This window comes from Serinus canaria, chromosome 28 (assembly GCF_022539315.1).
Source record: "Serinus canaria isolate serCan28SL12 chromosome 28, serCan2020, whole genome shotgun sequence".
Taxonomy (NCBI): Eukaryota; Metazoa; Chordata; class Aves; order Passeriformes; family Fringillidae; genus Serinus; species Serinus canaria.
In genome coordinates, this window is record NC_066341.1 from 694,229 (window position 1) to 710,867 (window position 16,639).

Sequence of the window (16,639 nt, forward strand, 5' to 3'; positions counted from 1 at the left end):
TCACCAGTATAAAGCTGAAAGCCCCAGCAGGTTTGTCCTGTGTGTCACCAAGTGTGATGCCAGCTCAGTCCTTCAATACCTCAAGCAGAGTTTTTCTGTGGGACAGAGCCCAGCTCTGATCTAGCCAAGAGACTGAGAACCTAGCCCTGACCTGTCCAGCCTGTCCCAAAATAAGAGAAACAATGCATTTTTCCTTTTCCAAAGGCAAAGCCCTGCTGCTGTTCTCTGGAGCAAGTAAGACCACAAACAGGATGGTACAAGAGCATAAATTCAAATATAATTGTACATCATTTATACCCAAGGCCACGCTGTACAACATTATCAACAGTCATTCCCCAGTGGCATCACAATAAGCTTATTCCAAAATCCCTCAGCTACTTCTAGAGATAACTTAGATACCTTCCATTACAAAGAAGTATCAAAATTTCAATAATGCTTTATTAAGGACAGATTAATATGCAGTATTTAAAAAATAAAAAAAAAGCTAAAAAGCTAAAGCTAAAAATTTAAGCTTCCATCTGGTCTGAAGCAGAACAAAGTGCTGTCTTCTCTTTACAAGAAATGTGGAATACTTTCAAGTATCTTGGTCAAAGATACACAAGGTTTAAAACTTTCTAGCTCATTCTACATACATACAGAGGAGTTAGTAGCATTTAAGTCTCAAATTGTATTAGATGGGCTGACCATGCTGCTGTCCTGGTGAGCAGCTCTTGTGCCACTGGATTCTGAAGCTGTGGAACCTGCAAAGGAGAGAATGTGTTTGGTTTGTTTTTATAAATATCCTCATTAATCCAGTAAAATTTGACTACTTTGTGTTTTATCTGTCTTAGCTTCCTGCATCTGTTGTGAGTCTCCTTTTCAACACTATTTAAAATCTGGTTTTAATACTGGCTTCGTATTTAATGTCACCAATCCAGAATAAAAAAAATCACTTCAACCATAAAAAGGATTTTCATAATCTTTTCAGTGCTTTAGAGTCAGGCAGAGCCAAACAAATAGAGCTGCCTGTGTGTCAGCAGAGCCTGAGGGAGGGAAGCTGCTCAGTGGCATCCTCAGAACAAGAGGGGACAAACCTGAGGCGAGGTTTTCATCTCAGAGCCTGGTAATAAGCAAAAGCAGCTTAAGATTAAAGCCAGGCTCCTTGTCAAACAGTCCCAGTGTCTGTTTTGGGAGGTGAGAGGAGCTCAGAGAGGAAGGAGAGCCCAGATAATGCCTGGGATGGGTCAAACACTCCAGAATTTCTGTGCACGAGTCCTTATCTACCAGAGGAGCTGCCCAACACAAACCACTTTGCTTAGAGCAGCCTGGGAGAGCTCCATTGTGAGCAGCAAGAAAGAGCCCAGAGCTTTGCTTGGAGTCAGCTCACTGATCTGTGTGATCACGTCCAAAAGCTCCTGGAGATGAAAGGAGCTGCTCCACATCCTCATCCCAGCGTGGCCTGAAAGGAGAGGCTTTGAAGCCATTTTCCAAGGGATAACTGGGACACAAACACAAGCAAGTGCTCAGATTGTGGAGCAGAGCAGCAGCCAGGCTGCTCCCTGATGTGACATCCTTCAGACAATTGGCACCTTTGAGGAGGCACCAGAGGGTGATAAGGCAGCCCCTGCCAGGCCTGGAAGGGCTCTGCATGGCCCAGAGGGCAGCAGTATTTGCCATAATTTACCAGAGGGTGTGCTGGCACTGCCCCAGTGCTCACCTGTGCCCCCAGGAACACAGGTAACAACCCTGGCAGCCAAGGGCTGCTCAAGGGGCTTTGTGCCACTTGAAAGGGGAGGAGGAGGGCAGAAAAGGCAAGAGCAGCTTGGAGAAGGCCATAAATAGCAAAGAAGCATCTTTAAAAAGGGTAAAAAGCAGCAGTATTTGGAATAAGATCTCTCTAGAGAGAAAAGCTCAAGGAATGGTGGAAAGGGCAGAAAAGCCCAAGTTTAGCAGACACAGGTGCTGCTCCCTTGGGGGAGTGTCTGCCAAGAGCCTGGTGCCCACCTCCCTTCCCACCTTTTCCTGGCTGTACATCCACAATCATGCAGTCATCATCTTCCTCATCTTCCTCAGTGTCTGCCTGAAATCCATCCATCTCTGCAGCCTGGAGGGAAAGAGCAGTGCCAGGTGTGAGCCAGGAGGTGCCACGGGCCAGAGCTGGCACAGCCAGTGCTGGGCACCCTCTGGGCAGGTGGGCACATCTGGAGGGAAGGAGATCTGCAATTGCCAGCTCCACGAGCTGAGACCTGTGACAAAAGGGCTCCTCTGCAGTGGCACACACGGTGGGAAGGAGGCCAAGCTCCTGCTCCAGGATCCTTCCCTCTTACACAACGTGCTGAGCAGCCCCCACAGCTCAGGCTCTGTGGAAATCTGACTCTTGCTGCAGTTTTGGAAGGGAAACCTCTCCCCCCTCTGTTTATTAATTTCATAGAATCACAGACTCATAAAGGTCAGCGAGCCAAACTGCTCCCCAGCACTGCCAAGGCCACCCCTGGCCCTGTCCCCAAGTGCCACATCCCCTTGGCTTTTAAATCCCTGCAGGGCTGGGGGCTCCAGCCGTGCCCAGGGCAGCTGTGCCAGGGCTTGACAACCCTTTCCATGAAGGAATTTTCTCAATATCCAACCTAAACCCCCCATGCCCAGCCTGAGGCTGTTCCCTCTTGTCCTGGTGTCCCCTGGAGCACAGCCTGACCCCCTGGCTGTCCCCTCCTGGCAGGAGCTCTGCAGAGCCACAGGGTCCCCCTGAGCCTCCTCTGCTCCAGGCTGAGCCCCTTTGGATGTCCCTCTCCCTTCTGAAGATGGAGAATTACTGTTGCTTGTCAAGTCTGGACCTTGTTCTCTCCTGACTCCTCCTCCTCTTTCCCAATCAGTTTAATTCAGGGAGTGGTGCCAGTTCTTCCCTTCCTGCCATGGGGAAAGCCCAAATTCCCCATTTTGAATGGAGACCACAGAACCCAGGGAGTGACACAAACCAAAGTCACCCAGCTATGAGGGTCTGTTGGTTTTTTTTTTTTTCCTTCAGCTGGAATTGGAATGAAAATCCTGGTCCCCATCCCCTAAAAACTCTTCCGAGCCAAGAAATTTTCAATTTACATCTTTCAGTAAAGTCCCACTTGTCAAATTAAATCCCTCCTACACGTGGGCAGGTACTGCCCACTTCAGCACCAATATTTTTCTCTCCCCAGCTTATGTAAGAGCACCTTGACTCACACAGGCCCTGGTGTGAGCTTCCCAGCAGAGAAACACGTGCCAGAGGGGGAATCTGGCAGCTCCCAGCCATTCCCAGGCTCTCCCCACGGCCCAGCCTGGCTCCACAGGTGGGGTGGGATCTCAGCACCTGAGCAGGGCTGATTGAGACATCAGGAGTGAGAGGCTCCTGGGGCTGTGACACCTCTGCTGGGAGCTGCACCTCCCCAGCACAGCTCTGAGAAGCTTTGAAGCATTCAGGCTGGTGATGTAATTCTCCTAAAAGCCTTTGTTTTGCTATTTCTGCTCCCTTATAAGCTGAATTTCCAGTGGGTGCCAAGCAGAGACTTTTATCTCTGCCTTTATTTAGTGTACAAGAAAAAACCCAAGCAGATGGAGTTTGGGGGCTGAACAGCTTCTCACAAGTCTCTGATCTCTATCAATACCTGAATGCTGAGCTTTTTCAGTAGAAAAGCCAAAAAAGCCAAGAATAAATTGGGAAGGCAAAGCATAAAAAGCATCAAAAGCCTCATCTGTGGTCCCTGGGAGGGGGGTGGAATGAGATCAGCTTTAAGGTCCCTCCCAGCCCAAACCATTCTGGGGCTCTTTCCTAAGCTGGTGCACAGGGAGGGAGGAATAAATCCACTGGCAGGGATTTCAAACCCTGCCCTGCCTGGGGGATTGGAAGCCAAAGGTTGGTAACCCCAAGTTCCAGCACCTAAAGCCTCAACAGAGCATCCCGAGCTTTATGGGGACCCAGCTGTGACCCCTGCAGGGCCTGAAGGGGCCAAGAGGAAACATGGAGAGAGACTTTGGACAAGGGATGGAGGGACAGGACACAGGGAATGGCTTCCACTGCCAGGGGCAGGGCTGGGTGGGAGCTTGGGAAGCAATTCCTGCCTGTGATGGTGGGGAGGGGCTGGGATGGAATTCCCAGAGCAGCTGTGACTGCCCCTGGATCCCTGGCAGTGCCCAAGGCCAGGCTGGAGCAGCCTGGGACAGAGGGAGGTGTCCCTGCCATGGCAGGGGTGGCACTGGGTGGGATTTAAGGACCCTTCCAAGCCAAACCATTCTGGAATTCCATGATCCCATTAGTCAGTCATGATTAGGCTCCAGCACTACCTGTGGTTGCCCTGAAAAGCAGAAACAACAACAGGAAAACCACAACACAGCTCCCAGGCAGCAACCACTGCAATTCCATCTCATTTTGTCCCTATGAATTATTGTATTTTTAAACCAGCTCTTGAAATTCAGCTTTATGTGTGTCAGGATGAGCTGGAGCCCTTACAGACTGCTCTGGGCTGAGCTGCAGCACTTGGGAACCACATTTAATCCCTTCACATGCAACTGCTGTAAGTCATCAGCTCGGGCTGTACATCTGGCAGCCACAGGCACACATAAAACCTGCACACAAATTACACACAGCTGTAAAACCAAGGCCAAGCAGACTCTCAAACTATTCACAGCTTGGATGCAATCACTGCCAAATAGCAGAGAATGGAAGAACAGCAGGAGAGCAACGTTTCAAATGGAACAGAGAGTCCAAGCTGCAGACACACAAAAGAAACCCATCTCTTTAGTCCCATCATTTCACTTCTTCCCCCATAAAAAGGGTCTTCTGGTGTGCAGGACAGTGGCTGGAGTTAACAGGCTGAGCTGGGGGGGGGTGGTGCAAAAACCCCCAGCCCCATTCCCAGCACTCCTTACTGGGGCACAACACCCGCCAGGAACTCACCTGCTCAGCACCTCGAGGCCTCTTCATGAACTTGGTGATGGACATGCTTCCCATGGCCTTCCTCTTGGCTGCCAGGGGGGTGGGCTGGGGGACAGCCACTCCTGGCACGCTGCCCCCCTCCTCCTTGCCCGTGCAGGGCACCTGGGTGACGTAGTTCCACTGGCAGGGCACGGGGAGCTGCTCCTGCCCGAAGCTGCGCAGCACCTCGGCGTGCACGTACCAGCACATCCTGAACTCGGGCCTCTTCTCGTACACAGAGCTCTCTGAAATGATCCTCTTCAGCCTGGCCTTGGAGGGCACCCCGCTGTCCTCCCCTCCTGGGGGCTCTGGGGGGCTCCTGGAGCTGTCCTCGGGCACGTGGCTGAAGCGTCCCTGGCGGCAGCACTCCTGGAACTCCTGGATGATCACCCTGCTCCCGTGCACGTTCCCGTGCAGCAGCGGCAGGAGCTGGCCCAGGACTGCGGGGAAAAGTGGCACAGAATGGGTTAAAGGTTGGGAAACCACGGGGATAGAAATCAGCATGGGCTCTCCAGAGCTGGCCCAGGACTGCGGGGGGAAAAGTGGCACAGAATGGGTTAAAAGTTGGGAAAGTTGGGGGATGGAAATCAGCATGGGCTCTCCAGAGGGGGAAAACAGCAGGATTGGTTTTAGAGATGGGATTGCCCAGAGAAGCTGGGGGTGCCCCGTGCCTGGAAGGCTCCAAGGGAAGGTTGGATGAGGCCTGGAGCAAGTGGAAGGTGTCCCTGCCCATGGCCGAAACTGGATGGTCTTTAAGGTGTCTCCCAACCCAAACCACTCTGGGAGTCCATGACTGTAACAGCAGATTTGATGTAGGAAATTCACCCCCAATAGTAACAGGAGCCTGGAGTGAAATTCCCACCCCCTGCTTGGCCTTTATGTGAGCTCTTCATGGCCCTGTGTTAATCAGGTGAAGGAAAAGCTCAGCACTGGAAGCCAACACAGAAACCAAACCATTTCCCCCAAACAATAAACAGGCTCAGACCCATCCTAAATCTGAGCTTGCTCAAGTCTGGCTGGCTTCAGTTCCTAGATTGCCCAGAGCAAGACTTTTTGGAGAGGCACTGCCAGAAAACTCCTTTCCAAGAGCTCTCAGAGATTCCTTGGATTCCAGCCCTGTCAGAAACAGGTCACTCTGAATGCAACACTCACTAATCCCCTACTCCCTCCAAAGCAGAGCACAACACTGTGGAAGTACTGCTTAGCCCTTCAGGCCTTACTTTGCTGATCTTTTGCTCTTTTTTTGCTACATTTCTGTGTCTGCTGCTCTTCCTCTGGCACAGGTGGATCCAGGACACAGGCTGTGAACTGCTGGAGCACCTTCAGGTCCGGGTTGGTGCCGTTGTCCTCTGCTGCCCTTTCCCAGACACAGCCAATCTTCACAGGCTGTAGGACGTGGAACCTCTTGCCCTTGGCTATCAGCTCATCCCACTCCTTTGCTTTCAGCTTCTGACGAACCTTCTGGTTCTCTGGGTCACACTCCTGCAGCCACAGGGGACAAAGGACTCGTTACAGCCAGGCCAGGAATAAAGCAGAGCTTTTAAAGGCAGCTCTGCCTCGTGCTCGCTGAGCCACACAGGGCTCCTGAACCGTGCAGGCACAGGACCACGTGCTCTCCTCCCCTGCCAACACTGACACGGCACAGCTCACTGGAAACAGAGATGGAAACTCAGGGACACCCAGCTCTCTTACCTCTGTCACACCTTCATCTTCAGATAGGTACCCATGGGGTACAAAAAACCCATCGTCCTCATCTTCATCCTCTCCCTCCTCTTCATCATCCTGCAAATAAATGGGTTAGAAGTTACACTGCCAAGTGCAAGTGGGTCCTGATTTTTTCAGCGTGCAGGATCCTCACCTCTTCACTATGGGAGAGACTTTCCCCTGGCTCCTCCTCCTCCCACTCTTCATCACTGTCTACTTCATAGTCCAGCAGTTTCTGCAAGAAATGCCAACATTTCTGTCCACCACCGGAGAGCACAGCACCAAACCCAGGCTGGGGTTTCAAGGGGAACAAAATGGCTCAGAAATGCCAGGGAAGCAGAGGACTTGGCCAAGCACATTCACTTCTAGAGCATAAAGGATGCAGCAGGCTGAGGTGCTTACAGTGTCCTTGGACCATGGATTCCTGGCACGGATCAGGGAGGTTCTCTTGTTCCAGGTGCCCCAGTAGGCAGGGCGGTGATTCTCGCTGAACTGCAGGAGCTTCATCCTGCCAAACTTCTCCCTCTCAGGAACAGCATCTGCCTGGCAGCTGTCCACCACCACCACGTCACTGGGAACACAGGGGAAGGTGGCTGAGCCCCACAGAGCAGCTCCAGCCTTCCCCCCTCTCCAATCCTCAATCCCTCTCTGCAGCTCATCTCATGAACCAGAAGCAAAGCAAGCCCTCGAGTGCAGACTGACCTGTTGACACTGTCACTGCTGTCACTGACCAAAGTGGGCCCAGTTTTTCGTGGTTTACGACATTTTAGATCCTTCAAGAAAGAATCTTCACCATTCTGGGCATGCAGGAGCTTATCCAGCTGTTCCAGGTCCTCTGGATCCAGGGCAACACGGCTGAGGGGGGCCAAGACCATGTTCTCCTTAATTTCAAAAGGAGCAAACTTCCCACAGGAGCCAGCAAGGGTCTGAAAGATCAAGTGAGGAATGTCAGGGTTTGGACACTGAGAAGCTGCAGCACCAGCACATGCAAGAAACACCTGCTGCTGAGGTGTTGTCTGAGGTGAAGATTGAGGTTAAGTGAAGATTTAGGTTAAGCCCTTCCTATCCAAGACTCCAGATCTTCCAGGCAATGCAGAAGACAGAGCTGAGATTCACTTTACCAACCACAAATGTCCTCTGCAGTCTCTGCTCTGACCCTTTTCTTAAAATCCTTTGCACTTTTGAGACCAGGAAATAAAGAAAAACCAATGTTTTGACCACCCAAGAAGCTGTAAGGGGCAGCTGAGAAGGAAATCAGGGTTAGGAACAACTGTGAGAGACCCACACACAGAGGCCCAGCAATCCCTCACCTTGGGGGCCTGTGGAGTCTTTGGTTTCTGGAAGAACCTGGTGATCTCTGCTTTCTGTGCATTGATGCGCTGAAACGAGAACCCAAATGCAAAGGTGAGACAGGACAAAGCTCTGGAGTGCCAGGTGAGCTCATGCATGGCTCAGCTTCAAATGAGGCACAAAGCAAAGGTCAGGCAGTGTCACAAACTCTCAGTGTCCTCCCTGCCCCAAGCAGGGCTCCAGTGCCACTGCCAGGGGAGAGTTCCCTTGTGGGCACTCAGAAACACACAGAGAAAACACCTGAGAGGGGAAAAGCAAAGGGACCAACAGGTGTGGAAGTAACAGGTAAAATCTGCATGGAGCAGCCCCTGCAGTCAGGGGGGACAGGCTGCACCCAAAGGGACCTGCTCCACCAACAGCATTTCACCCCAGAAAGAATTCAGAGACAAGCCAGAGAAAGCCTTTTTACCTTTTCTTCCTCCTTTAACCGTTTCTCCTCTTCTTTCTTTCTCTTCTCCTCAAGTTTTGCCCTTGAAAACAAAGATCATGTGAGTTGTCACCCTCCAGGAAGGGTTTATTTGCACTGAGGAAGAAGTGGGAAGCCCCAGACCCCACCACGAGGATCATCTGTCAACCCAGCCAAGAACCACACTTGGTTAAGTGCAGAGGAGACTTTGTTCATTCCTTCTAGAGCAAATATTGACCCATTTCAACTTAATGGGCTGCTCAAGTTTCTCCCAACACCAGGGAGTTCCAGGGGTTGCCACATCCCAGGTAACTTCCTCCACAAACAGCACGAGTGAGCCAGGTCAGGAGGGGGAGCTCAGGGCAGCAGAGGCACTGTGGGATGGGGGCACAGAGTCCTTCAAGCACTTCAGAGCCACCCCCTGACCCCAGGAGCAGGAGGGCAGGGGAAGTGGGGATGGGAATCAGCACAGGGACCCCCAGGAGCTGCACAAGCCCAGGCACTCACTCCAAAGCCTCCTGCCTCTCCTTGCGCTTCTCCTCCTTCACTCGCAGCTTCTCAGCTTTCTCCTTCTCTTCCTTTTCTTTCTTTTCCCTCCTTTCTCTCTCTTTCAACTCTTTCTCTTCCTCTTTCTTCTTCTTTGCCTCCTCCTTGGCTCGTTCCTTCGCAGCTTTTGCCTCTTCCTTCAGCCTCCCCTTCTCCTCCCTCTCTGCCTGCAGCTTCTGGAGCTTGTCCGCCCGCTCCTGGTCCTGGGGCACAAAGGGGACACTCAGAACTGCAGCTCTGTGCTCCCAAAGCCCTGGTCAAAAGCAGCACTTCACTGTCAGAGGAAGCTGGAGCCCCCCAGTGCTTGGCCTGCAGCATCCCAAAATATCCTGGGATGGGAGGGAGCCTCATCCTCCCCAGGAGTGCAGGTGGGAGCACATCCACAGCCCCCCTGCTCAGGCAGCAGCCAGCTGAGCTGCCTTGGGCTGCCTCTCTGAAAGCTTTAATTATTCTTTTCCCTTAGCAAAAAAAAAAAAAAGGTATTTTCATTTCTCTAAGCATCAAAGAAAGCTTTGTATTGAGTCATCTTCATTACAGCTGTAGCATTATGGAAAATTAGATGGGAATTAAAAAATTGTAATTATTCCCTTATTTAATGGGAGATTTCAGATTCTTTCCAAAATATTTCCTCCTGAGCAAAGCTTTTCATGCTTTGGTGTCATCACAGGGCTACAGTGGTGTCACTTCCACAAGTGAATTTGAGCTGATTTGACACCATAAACCCACAAGGATTTTCTGATGGTTCCACAACCCCAGAAATCACTTTGATGATCCTCATCCCCCCCCAGCTGGGATATTCCATGGTCTCAGGGAATAAAGTGAGTCTCCAAACCCCAGATTCTGGAGCTTGTCCCTTGTTTTCTTCCATTTTAGATCATCAGACATCACCAGTGCCCTGAGACTGTTCAAGGGGCACTGTGGGAACAGTGGGGGGAGTTTTTATTGGAAGTGTTGCCTTTTATGGTGTTTCCTCCCAAAACAACTGCAATTCCCACCGTGGCCCTGCTGACACAAAGGAGGAAAACGTCAAGTTAAAGAGAAAAAGCTTTTCTGTGCTGCAGGCACTGATGATGTCACCAGGAAAGGAGGATCTGCCTGTGCCCAGACACTCCAACTCCTCCCTGGGTATTTTCAGTTTTCTTTTATTGATTTCACATCTCTCCTTGTCAACATCAAGGCTTCCTCGAGCAGTGTCACAACACAAATAACTGCAGAAAGCCACCAACAGCCAAATGGTGCCAATGGCAAGGAAACAACACTGTCAGCCTGAGTCATGGAATGTGCTGGGAAGCTGGTGTGAAGCTGACAGCTCACTGGTGGCTCTGGTTCATTCCCAGCATCATTTTTAGCTTCCATTCTCCTCTCTCCCTCCCATCCCTGCTATTTTTAACACAGCTATAGAAGGGAAGAAAACAACAGATTGGAATTCTATATGGGGCACTGGGAAAAGCTGAAAAGCTTTGCAGCTACAACTTACATAAAACACACAAGTTTATAAACAAGCCCCCGAGAGACACAGAATTCCTGAGCACAAACCTCCCCAGGTTAAAACAAGCCCCAAAGGCCATTCCTGCAGCACTGACTGCTGGGAGCTGCAGTGACCCTTCAGCCCCCCCTGCACCCGGCAGCATGAGGGAGCAGAGTTTGCTGAGGAGCTGCACCCAAGCAAACAGAACCTGGAGCTTGAGCATTCCCAGTGGTGGCATCCAGTGGTGACATGCTCTGGGAAGGCACAGACACAGTGCCCCACTTGCCTCGTGTATTAATAAAAACAGAACCTGAATCTTGGGGCTCCAACGTTTCCAGTCTCTTCCCAAAGAGCCCCAAATGCACCCAGGGCTGCACTCAGGAGCTTTGGGAAGAGCCGAGCCCTTGAACTGCCTGCATTAAAGGATCTTCCACGCTCCTCAGGGTGAGGAAAAATGGCAAAAGAGATGTTCCAGCTGGGCTGAGATAAAAGGCAAAGCCTTTGCTGGCTCCCCAAGGGAGGTTTGGGTGTCAGGGAAATGCCTTACTCTTTGCAATCTCAGCTTCTCCTTCTCTGCTGAACTTCTGTGGAATTTCTGAGGTACCTGGAATGACAAAATGCAAGTTTTAGAGGAGATCCTGAGTGACAGGATTTTCCAGCCTGAGTAACACCAGGTGGCTCCTGCAGATCACATCCAGTCACTCCAAATGCCCCCAGAGCAGGGAATGAGGACACACCCAGGAACATCCAATCCCCCCAAAACTGGGAATGAGGACACACTCAGGAACATCCAATCCCCCCAAAACAGGGAATGAGGACACACCCAGGAACATCCAATCCCCCCAAAACTGGGAATGAGGACACACTCAGGAACATCCAATCCCCCCAGAGCAGGGAATGAGGACACACTCAGGAACATCCAATCCCCCCAAAACTGGGAATGAGGACACACTCAGGAACATCCAATCCCCCAAAACAGGGAATGAGGACACACCCAGGAACATCCAATCCCCCCAAAACAGGGAATGAGGACACACTCAGGAACATCCAATCCCCCAAAACAGGGAATGAGGACACACTCAGGAACATCCAATCCCCCCAGAGCAGGGAATGAGGACACACTCAGGAACATCCAATCCCCCAAAACAGGGAATGAGGACACACTCAGGAACATCCAATCCCCCAAAACAGGGAATGAGGACACACTCAGGAACATCCAATCCCCCAGAGCAGGGAATGAGGACACACTCAGGAACATCCAATCCCCCCAGAGCAGGGAATGAGGACACACTCAGGAACATCCAATCCCCCCAAAACAGGGAATGAGGACACCAGGAACATCAATCCCCAAAACGGAATGAGACACACCAGGACATCCAATCCCCCAAAACAGGGAATGAGGACACACTCAGGAACATCCATCCCCCCAAACAGGGATGAGGACACACTCAGGAACATCCAATCCCCCAAAACAGGGAATGAGGACACACTCAGGAACATCCAATCCCCCCCAGAGCAGGGAATGAGGACACACCCAGGAACATCCAATCCCCCAGAGCAGGGAATGAGGACACACTCAGGAACATCCAATCCCCCCAGAGCAGGGAATGAGGACACACTCAGGAACATCCAATCCCCCCAGAGCAGGGAATGAGGACACACTCAGGAACATCCAATCCCCCAAAACGGGATGAGGACCACTCAGGACATCCAATCCCCCAAAACAGGGAATGAGGACACACTCAGGAACATCCAATCCCCCCAACAGGGAATGAGGACACACCAGGAACATCCAATCCCCCAGAACAGGGAATGAGGACACACTCAGGAACATCCAATCCCCCAAAACAGGGAATGAGGACACACTCAGGAACATCCAATCCCCCCAAAACAGGGAATGAGGACACACTCAGGAACATCCAATCCCCCCAAAACAGGGAATGAGGACACACTCAGGAACATCCATCCCCAACAGGATAGGCACACTCAGACATCCAATCCCCAGAGCAGGAATGAGGACACACTCAGGAACATCCAATCCCCAGAGCAGGAATGAGGACACCCAGGAACATCCAATCCCCCAAAACGGGATGAGGACACACTCAGGAACATCCAATCCCCCCAAAACAGGGAATGAGGACACACTCAGGAACATCCAATCCCCCAAACAGGGAATGAGGACACACTCAGGAACATCCAATCCCCCCCAAACAGGGAATGAGGACACACTCAGGAACATCCAATCCCCCAAAACAGGGAATGAGGACACACTCAGGAACATCCAATCCCCAAACGGAATGAGACACACTCAGGAACATCCATCCCCCCAAGCAGGGAATGAGGACACACTCAGGAACATCCAATCCCCCAGAGCAGGGAATGAGGACACACTCAGGAACATCCAATCCCCCAGAGCAGGGAATGAGGACACACTCAGGAACATCCAATCCCCCCCAAAACAGGGAATGAGGACACACTCAGGAACATCCAATCCCCCAAAACTGGGGATGAGGACACACTCAGGAACATCCCCAGCCTGGACCCATCCCAGGGCTCCTGACCCCCTGAACAAACCCCTCTGGTCCCCTCAGCCCTACAGGATCCCTTGCAAGGGAACATCACACCAGGGGAGCTGCTCTGAGCCACAGGGGACATTTCAATAGGGCAAACTCACTTCCTTTACAGCTAAACTTAGATTTGTTTGGGTTTTTGATTCTGTTTTTTTGTCATCCACCTATCTTGCTGTGATATTTAGCTGTAACTTTATGAATACAAGGACTGTTTTCCACATTTTAACACTTTCTTCTTGTCATCACAGTCCACTTGATCTTCCACAAGAGTAACAGCTCGCTGACCCTAAATTCCAAACAGGGCACACTTCTCATTTATCTCTTATTTATGGGGGAAGAAAAAGGTGTTTTGTGCATAAGACCATCGTTCATAGACTGGTTAAAGGCCTAATTTGTCAATATTTCTGCACACTGTGGCTTGATTTACTGGATCCCCCCTCCTCCTCCTCCTGCCATTCACAGCATCACATTTAAATTGTGATTAACAGGCTAACACAGCCCAACTGCTTTATTTTCTATATTTATCTGATATAAAACAGGACTTCTGCCAAGTGGGGGCTTCAGCTCCCCAGAGCTGTTTCCTCCCAGGAAAACAAAGCTGCCAGGACTGCCAGCTGCACAGCCTGGGGAGCAGACCCCCATTGTGGGGAGCAGACCCCCATTGTGGGGAGCAGACCCCCATTGTGGGGAGCAGACCCCCACTGTGGGGAGCAGCACATGAGCAAATCCAGCCCCACGGGCAGTACTGGATTACACCTGGAGTGCTTTCTGCTGTTCTGCTGCACTGGAAATACTGCATGCCTGCTTGAGTGTGCCTGTTTATTTTAGAGGTGGAAGATGGGGAGTTTTCACAGAGGAGGAATTCATCACTTGACTTGATAAACACAACAAAAGGACTGGCAGAACCATCCCTGTGGTGTCTGAGCCACCTGAGCAGATGCTGCTGCTCCTGGAAGTTTCTCTGTCCAAACTGCCCCAAAAATCAAGGTGGCTGAAACTCAGGTGACCCAAAACCCCCTCATCCAGAGCTTCTTCATGGAATCCCAGAATGATTTGGGTTTGGAGGGACCTCAGAGCCCACCCAGTGCCACCCCTGCCAGGGGGCACATTCCACTGTGCCAGGTTGCTCCAATCCCCACCCAGCCTGGCCTTGGGCACTGCCAGGGATGAGGCAGGAGAGCTGCTTTGGGCACCCTGTGCCAGAGCTTGTCCATGGCAGCTGCAGGAATTCAGAGCTGGAAAAGCATCTGCACTGGCTGTCCTGGGGGAACATCCTCACAGGAATCCCAGCAGCTCTGAGGAGGATAAAACAGAGCTTGGAAAAAACCACCTAAATACAGAACTGCTCTTGGATGCTGCTCCCAAAACACCAAGCCCCAGGTGGGCATTTCACTACAGAAAGGTAAACACAGCAGCAGCCAGAACCAGGGAGGATCAAACCCTTGAGCTGCAGGATTCAGAGACCCCCAAAGGGCACCAATCCAGTCACCAATCCCCACCACCTTTCCTACACTCCTCACTGCCCCACTCACCCTCTCCCCCACAGCCCAGGAACCCAAAGGCTCCAGCACAGCACACCCAGCCCAAAGCAGAGCAGACCCACCTTCCTGGCAGGTGTGGAGGCGGCCAGAGGGCTGCTGCTGCTGGCCTTGCTCTGTGCCAGGAGCTCGGGGGAGCTCCCGGAGCTCAGCGAGGAGTTGGTCAGTCCCGAGTCCCCCTCGTGGGACGACTCCAGGGCCTCGCTCTCCGACACGTCCAGAGAGGCCACCTGGGGGCATTTCAGGGTCATGATGTCCTCCAGCAGCACCACGGGCACCTTCCCCTCAAAGAGCAGCACATCCTTCAGTTCTCCCTGAGCGCCCTTCCTGCCCGCCCCGTCCTGGCGTGGCAGGGTCCCAGCTCCTGCAGCCTGCCCTGCCCCAGCTGCAGCTGCACAGGGCTCCTCAGTCCCCAGGGAGTCACCTGCTGGGCTGCTCTGCGAGGGGCTCAGGCAGCCCAGCTCCTTTCCTATGGTGCCATTGCTCACAGCAGCTGTAGAATCCACGGCCCCCCGCTCTGCGCCGTCCCCGAGTCCGTGGGCAGAGCCCCTGGAGGGGTCAGGAGCACCCCCAGGGTCACTCGTGTCAGCTCCTGGGGTTTTCTGGATGAAATGGTCCAAAGGACCCTTCCCGTTCACGAGTTTTGGAATCAAATTCCCGTCGGAGCCCAGCTGGCAGTCGTTCTCCACATTGTCCAGGGAGGCACCTGAGGCATCCAGGGAGGGATCCTTGCTGGCAGCAAAAGCACTCGGGGAGCTCTTGACCTTTTTGACTTCTGAACTGACATCGAGATTCTCCTTTGGCACAGGATTGAGGCGCTTGAAGGGCAGCCGAGCTGCAACAACACCACCAGGTTAGAGACAGGAAACACCAAAGGCCTTCATTCATTCAGAAGCATAAGACTGACATCAGCTTAGAGACCATTTAATCACAACCAAGCCAATGTATTTCATAAAATCGGGTCTGAGATGTCTTTAATGTGCTAAAACTGTGCTGGATGAGAGACAGTCCCTTACCTTGGACGAGCTTCCGTGGAACAGCAGCTTTGTCTCTGCACTCCATGGCTACGGGAGAAAACAACAAATCAGCACTTGTGGTAGCTCCCAGCAAGCTGCTGCCTCCCCGGGATGGCCGAGGAAGAGCCCAACAGCTCTCCCAGGGGCTCTGAGGGAGGACAAAGGGGTCCCAGTGTCTCCCCCAAGTCAAAGGACCCCCGACCCACCGGGTCCCGGCAGCCACACTGTCCCCCTCACACTGTCCTGGGGCAGGAACGTCCCTAGGAGCCTGTGCCAGCACCCAAGGAGGTGCGAGGAGGAAACGCCTGGCTGTGAGGGTGGGCAGGCCCTGGCACAGGTGCCCAGCCCGGCTCTGGCTGCCCCTGGATCCCTGGCAGTGCCCAAGGCCAGGCTGCACCACCCGGGACAGTGCGAGGTGTCCCTGCCCATGGCAGGGGTGGGACGGGATGGGCTTTCAGATCCCTCCCCACCCAAACCGGTCTGTGACTCTGCGAGTGCGGCTGCAGGGCGGGCCCGGGCCCAGCCGCGGGGCGCGGCGGCAGCTCCGGCACCTCCTTTGTTACCCCGGGCAGGCCCCGCGCACCCCGCGGCCCAACCGCCGCCGGAAACACCGCGCGCCCCGGCCGCGCCGCACCCCCAGCTCGGCCCTACCTGTGACGGCGGTGGGCGCGGCTGGCGGCGGTGCCGGGCGGCGGCGGCCGACCCCGAGGCGGCCCGGCCCGCGCAGCCCCCGCCGCTCCGGGCCCGGTCCCGCCCGGCCCGTCCCGCTCGTACTTGGCGGGAGCCGGGGCGACCCCACGTCCCGCGCCGCTGATTGGCCGAGCGCGCCCCACGTGACCCGCCCAGCCACACTCCCCGCTGCGTCTCGCCTTTCGATTGGCCGCCGCCGCGAGTGCCGCTGATTGACGGAGGGGGCTGTCGGTCTGGCGCGCTGCAGGCGCTGATTGGGTGGCTTTGTAGAGGGCCGGCAGGGCGCCGCTGGGTCCCTGTGTCTGGGCCCGAGGCCTACCCGGTCACCGGGAGGGACCGATGCCGCGGCGGGCCGGTGCGGCCTGTCCACAACAGAGGGCGGAGGGGGCGGAGCCAGCACTGCCGCCCGCCGCGCCGCTACGGGCATTGAGCC

The 16,639-nt window shown here is 53.4% G+C and overlaps 1 protein-coding gene across 1 annotated transcript; it reads right to left on the bottom strand.

Annotated features, from left to right (window-relative positions):
- Positions 1–416: 416 nt before the first annotated feature.
- CHAF1A (chromatin assembly factor 1 subunit A) lies at positions 417–16,276 on the bottom strand. The gene is made up of 15 exons (XM_050985989.1): positions 16,168–16,276; positions 15,517–15,564; positions 14,566–15,335; positions 10,940–10,996; positions 8,886–9,127; positions 8,382–8,442; positions 7,933–8,001; positions 7,325–7,548; positions 7,025–7,193; positions 6,777–6,857; positions 6,611–6,700; positions 6,139–6,400; positions 4,901–5,358; positions 1,996–2,083; positions 417–740 (listed from the first exon to the last, which is right to left on the bottom strand). The coding sequence occupies exons 2-15, from the start codon at positions 15,560–15,562 to the stop codon at positions 661–663; spliced, it is 2,697 nt and encodes an 898-aa protein (XP_050841946.1). The 5' UTR covers positions 15,563–15,564; positions 16,168–16,276; the 3' UTR covers positions 417–660.
- Between the last annotated feature and the right edge of the window lie 363 nt (positions 16,277–16,639).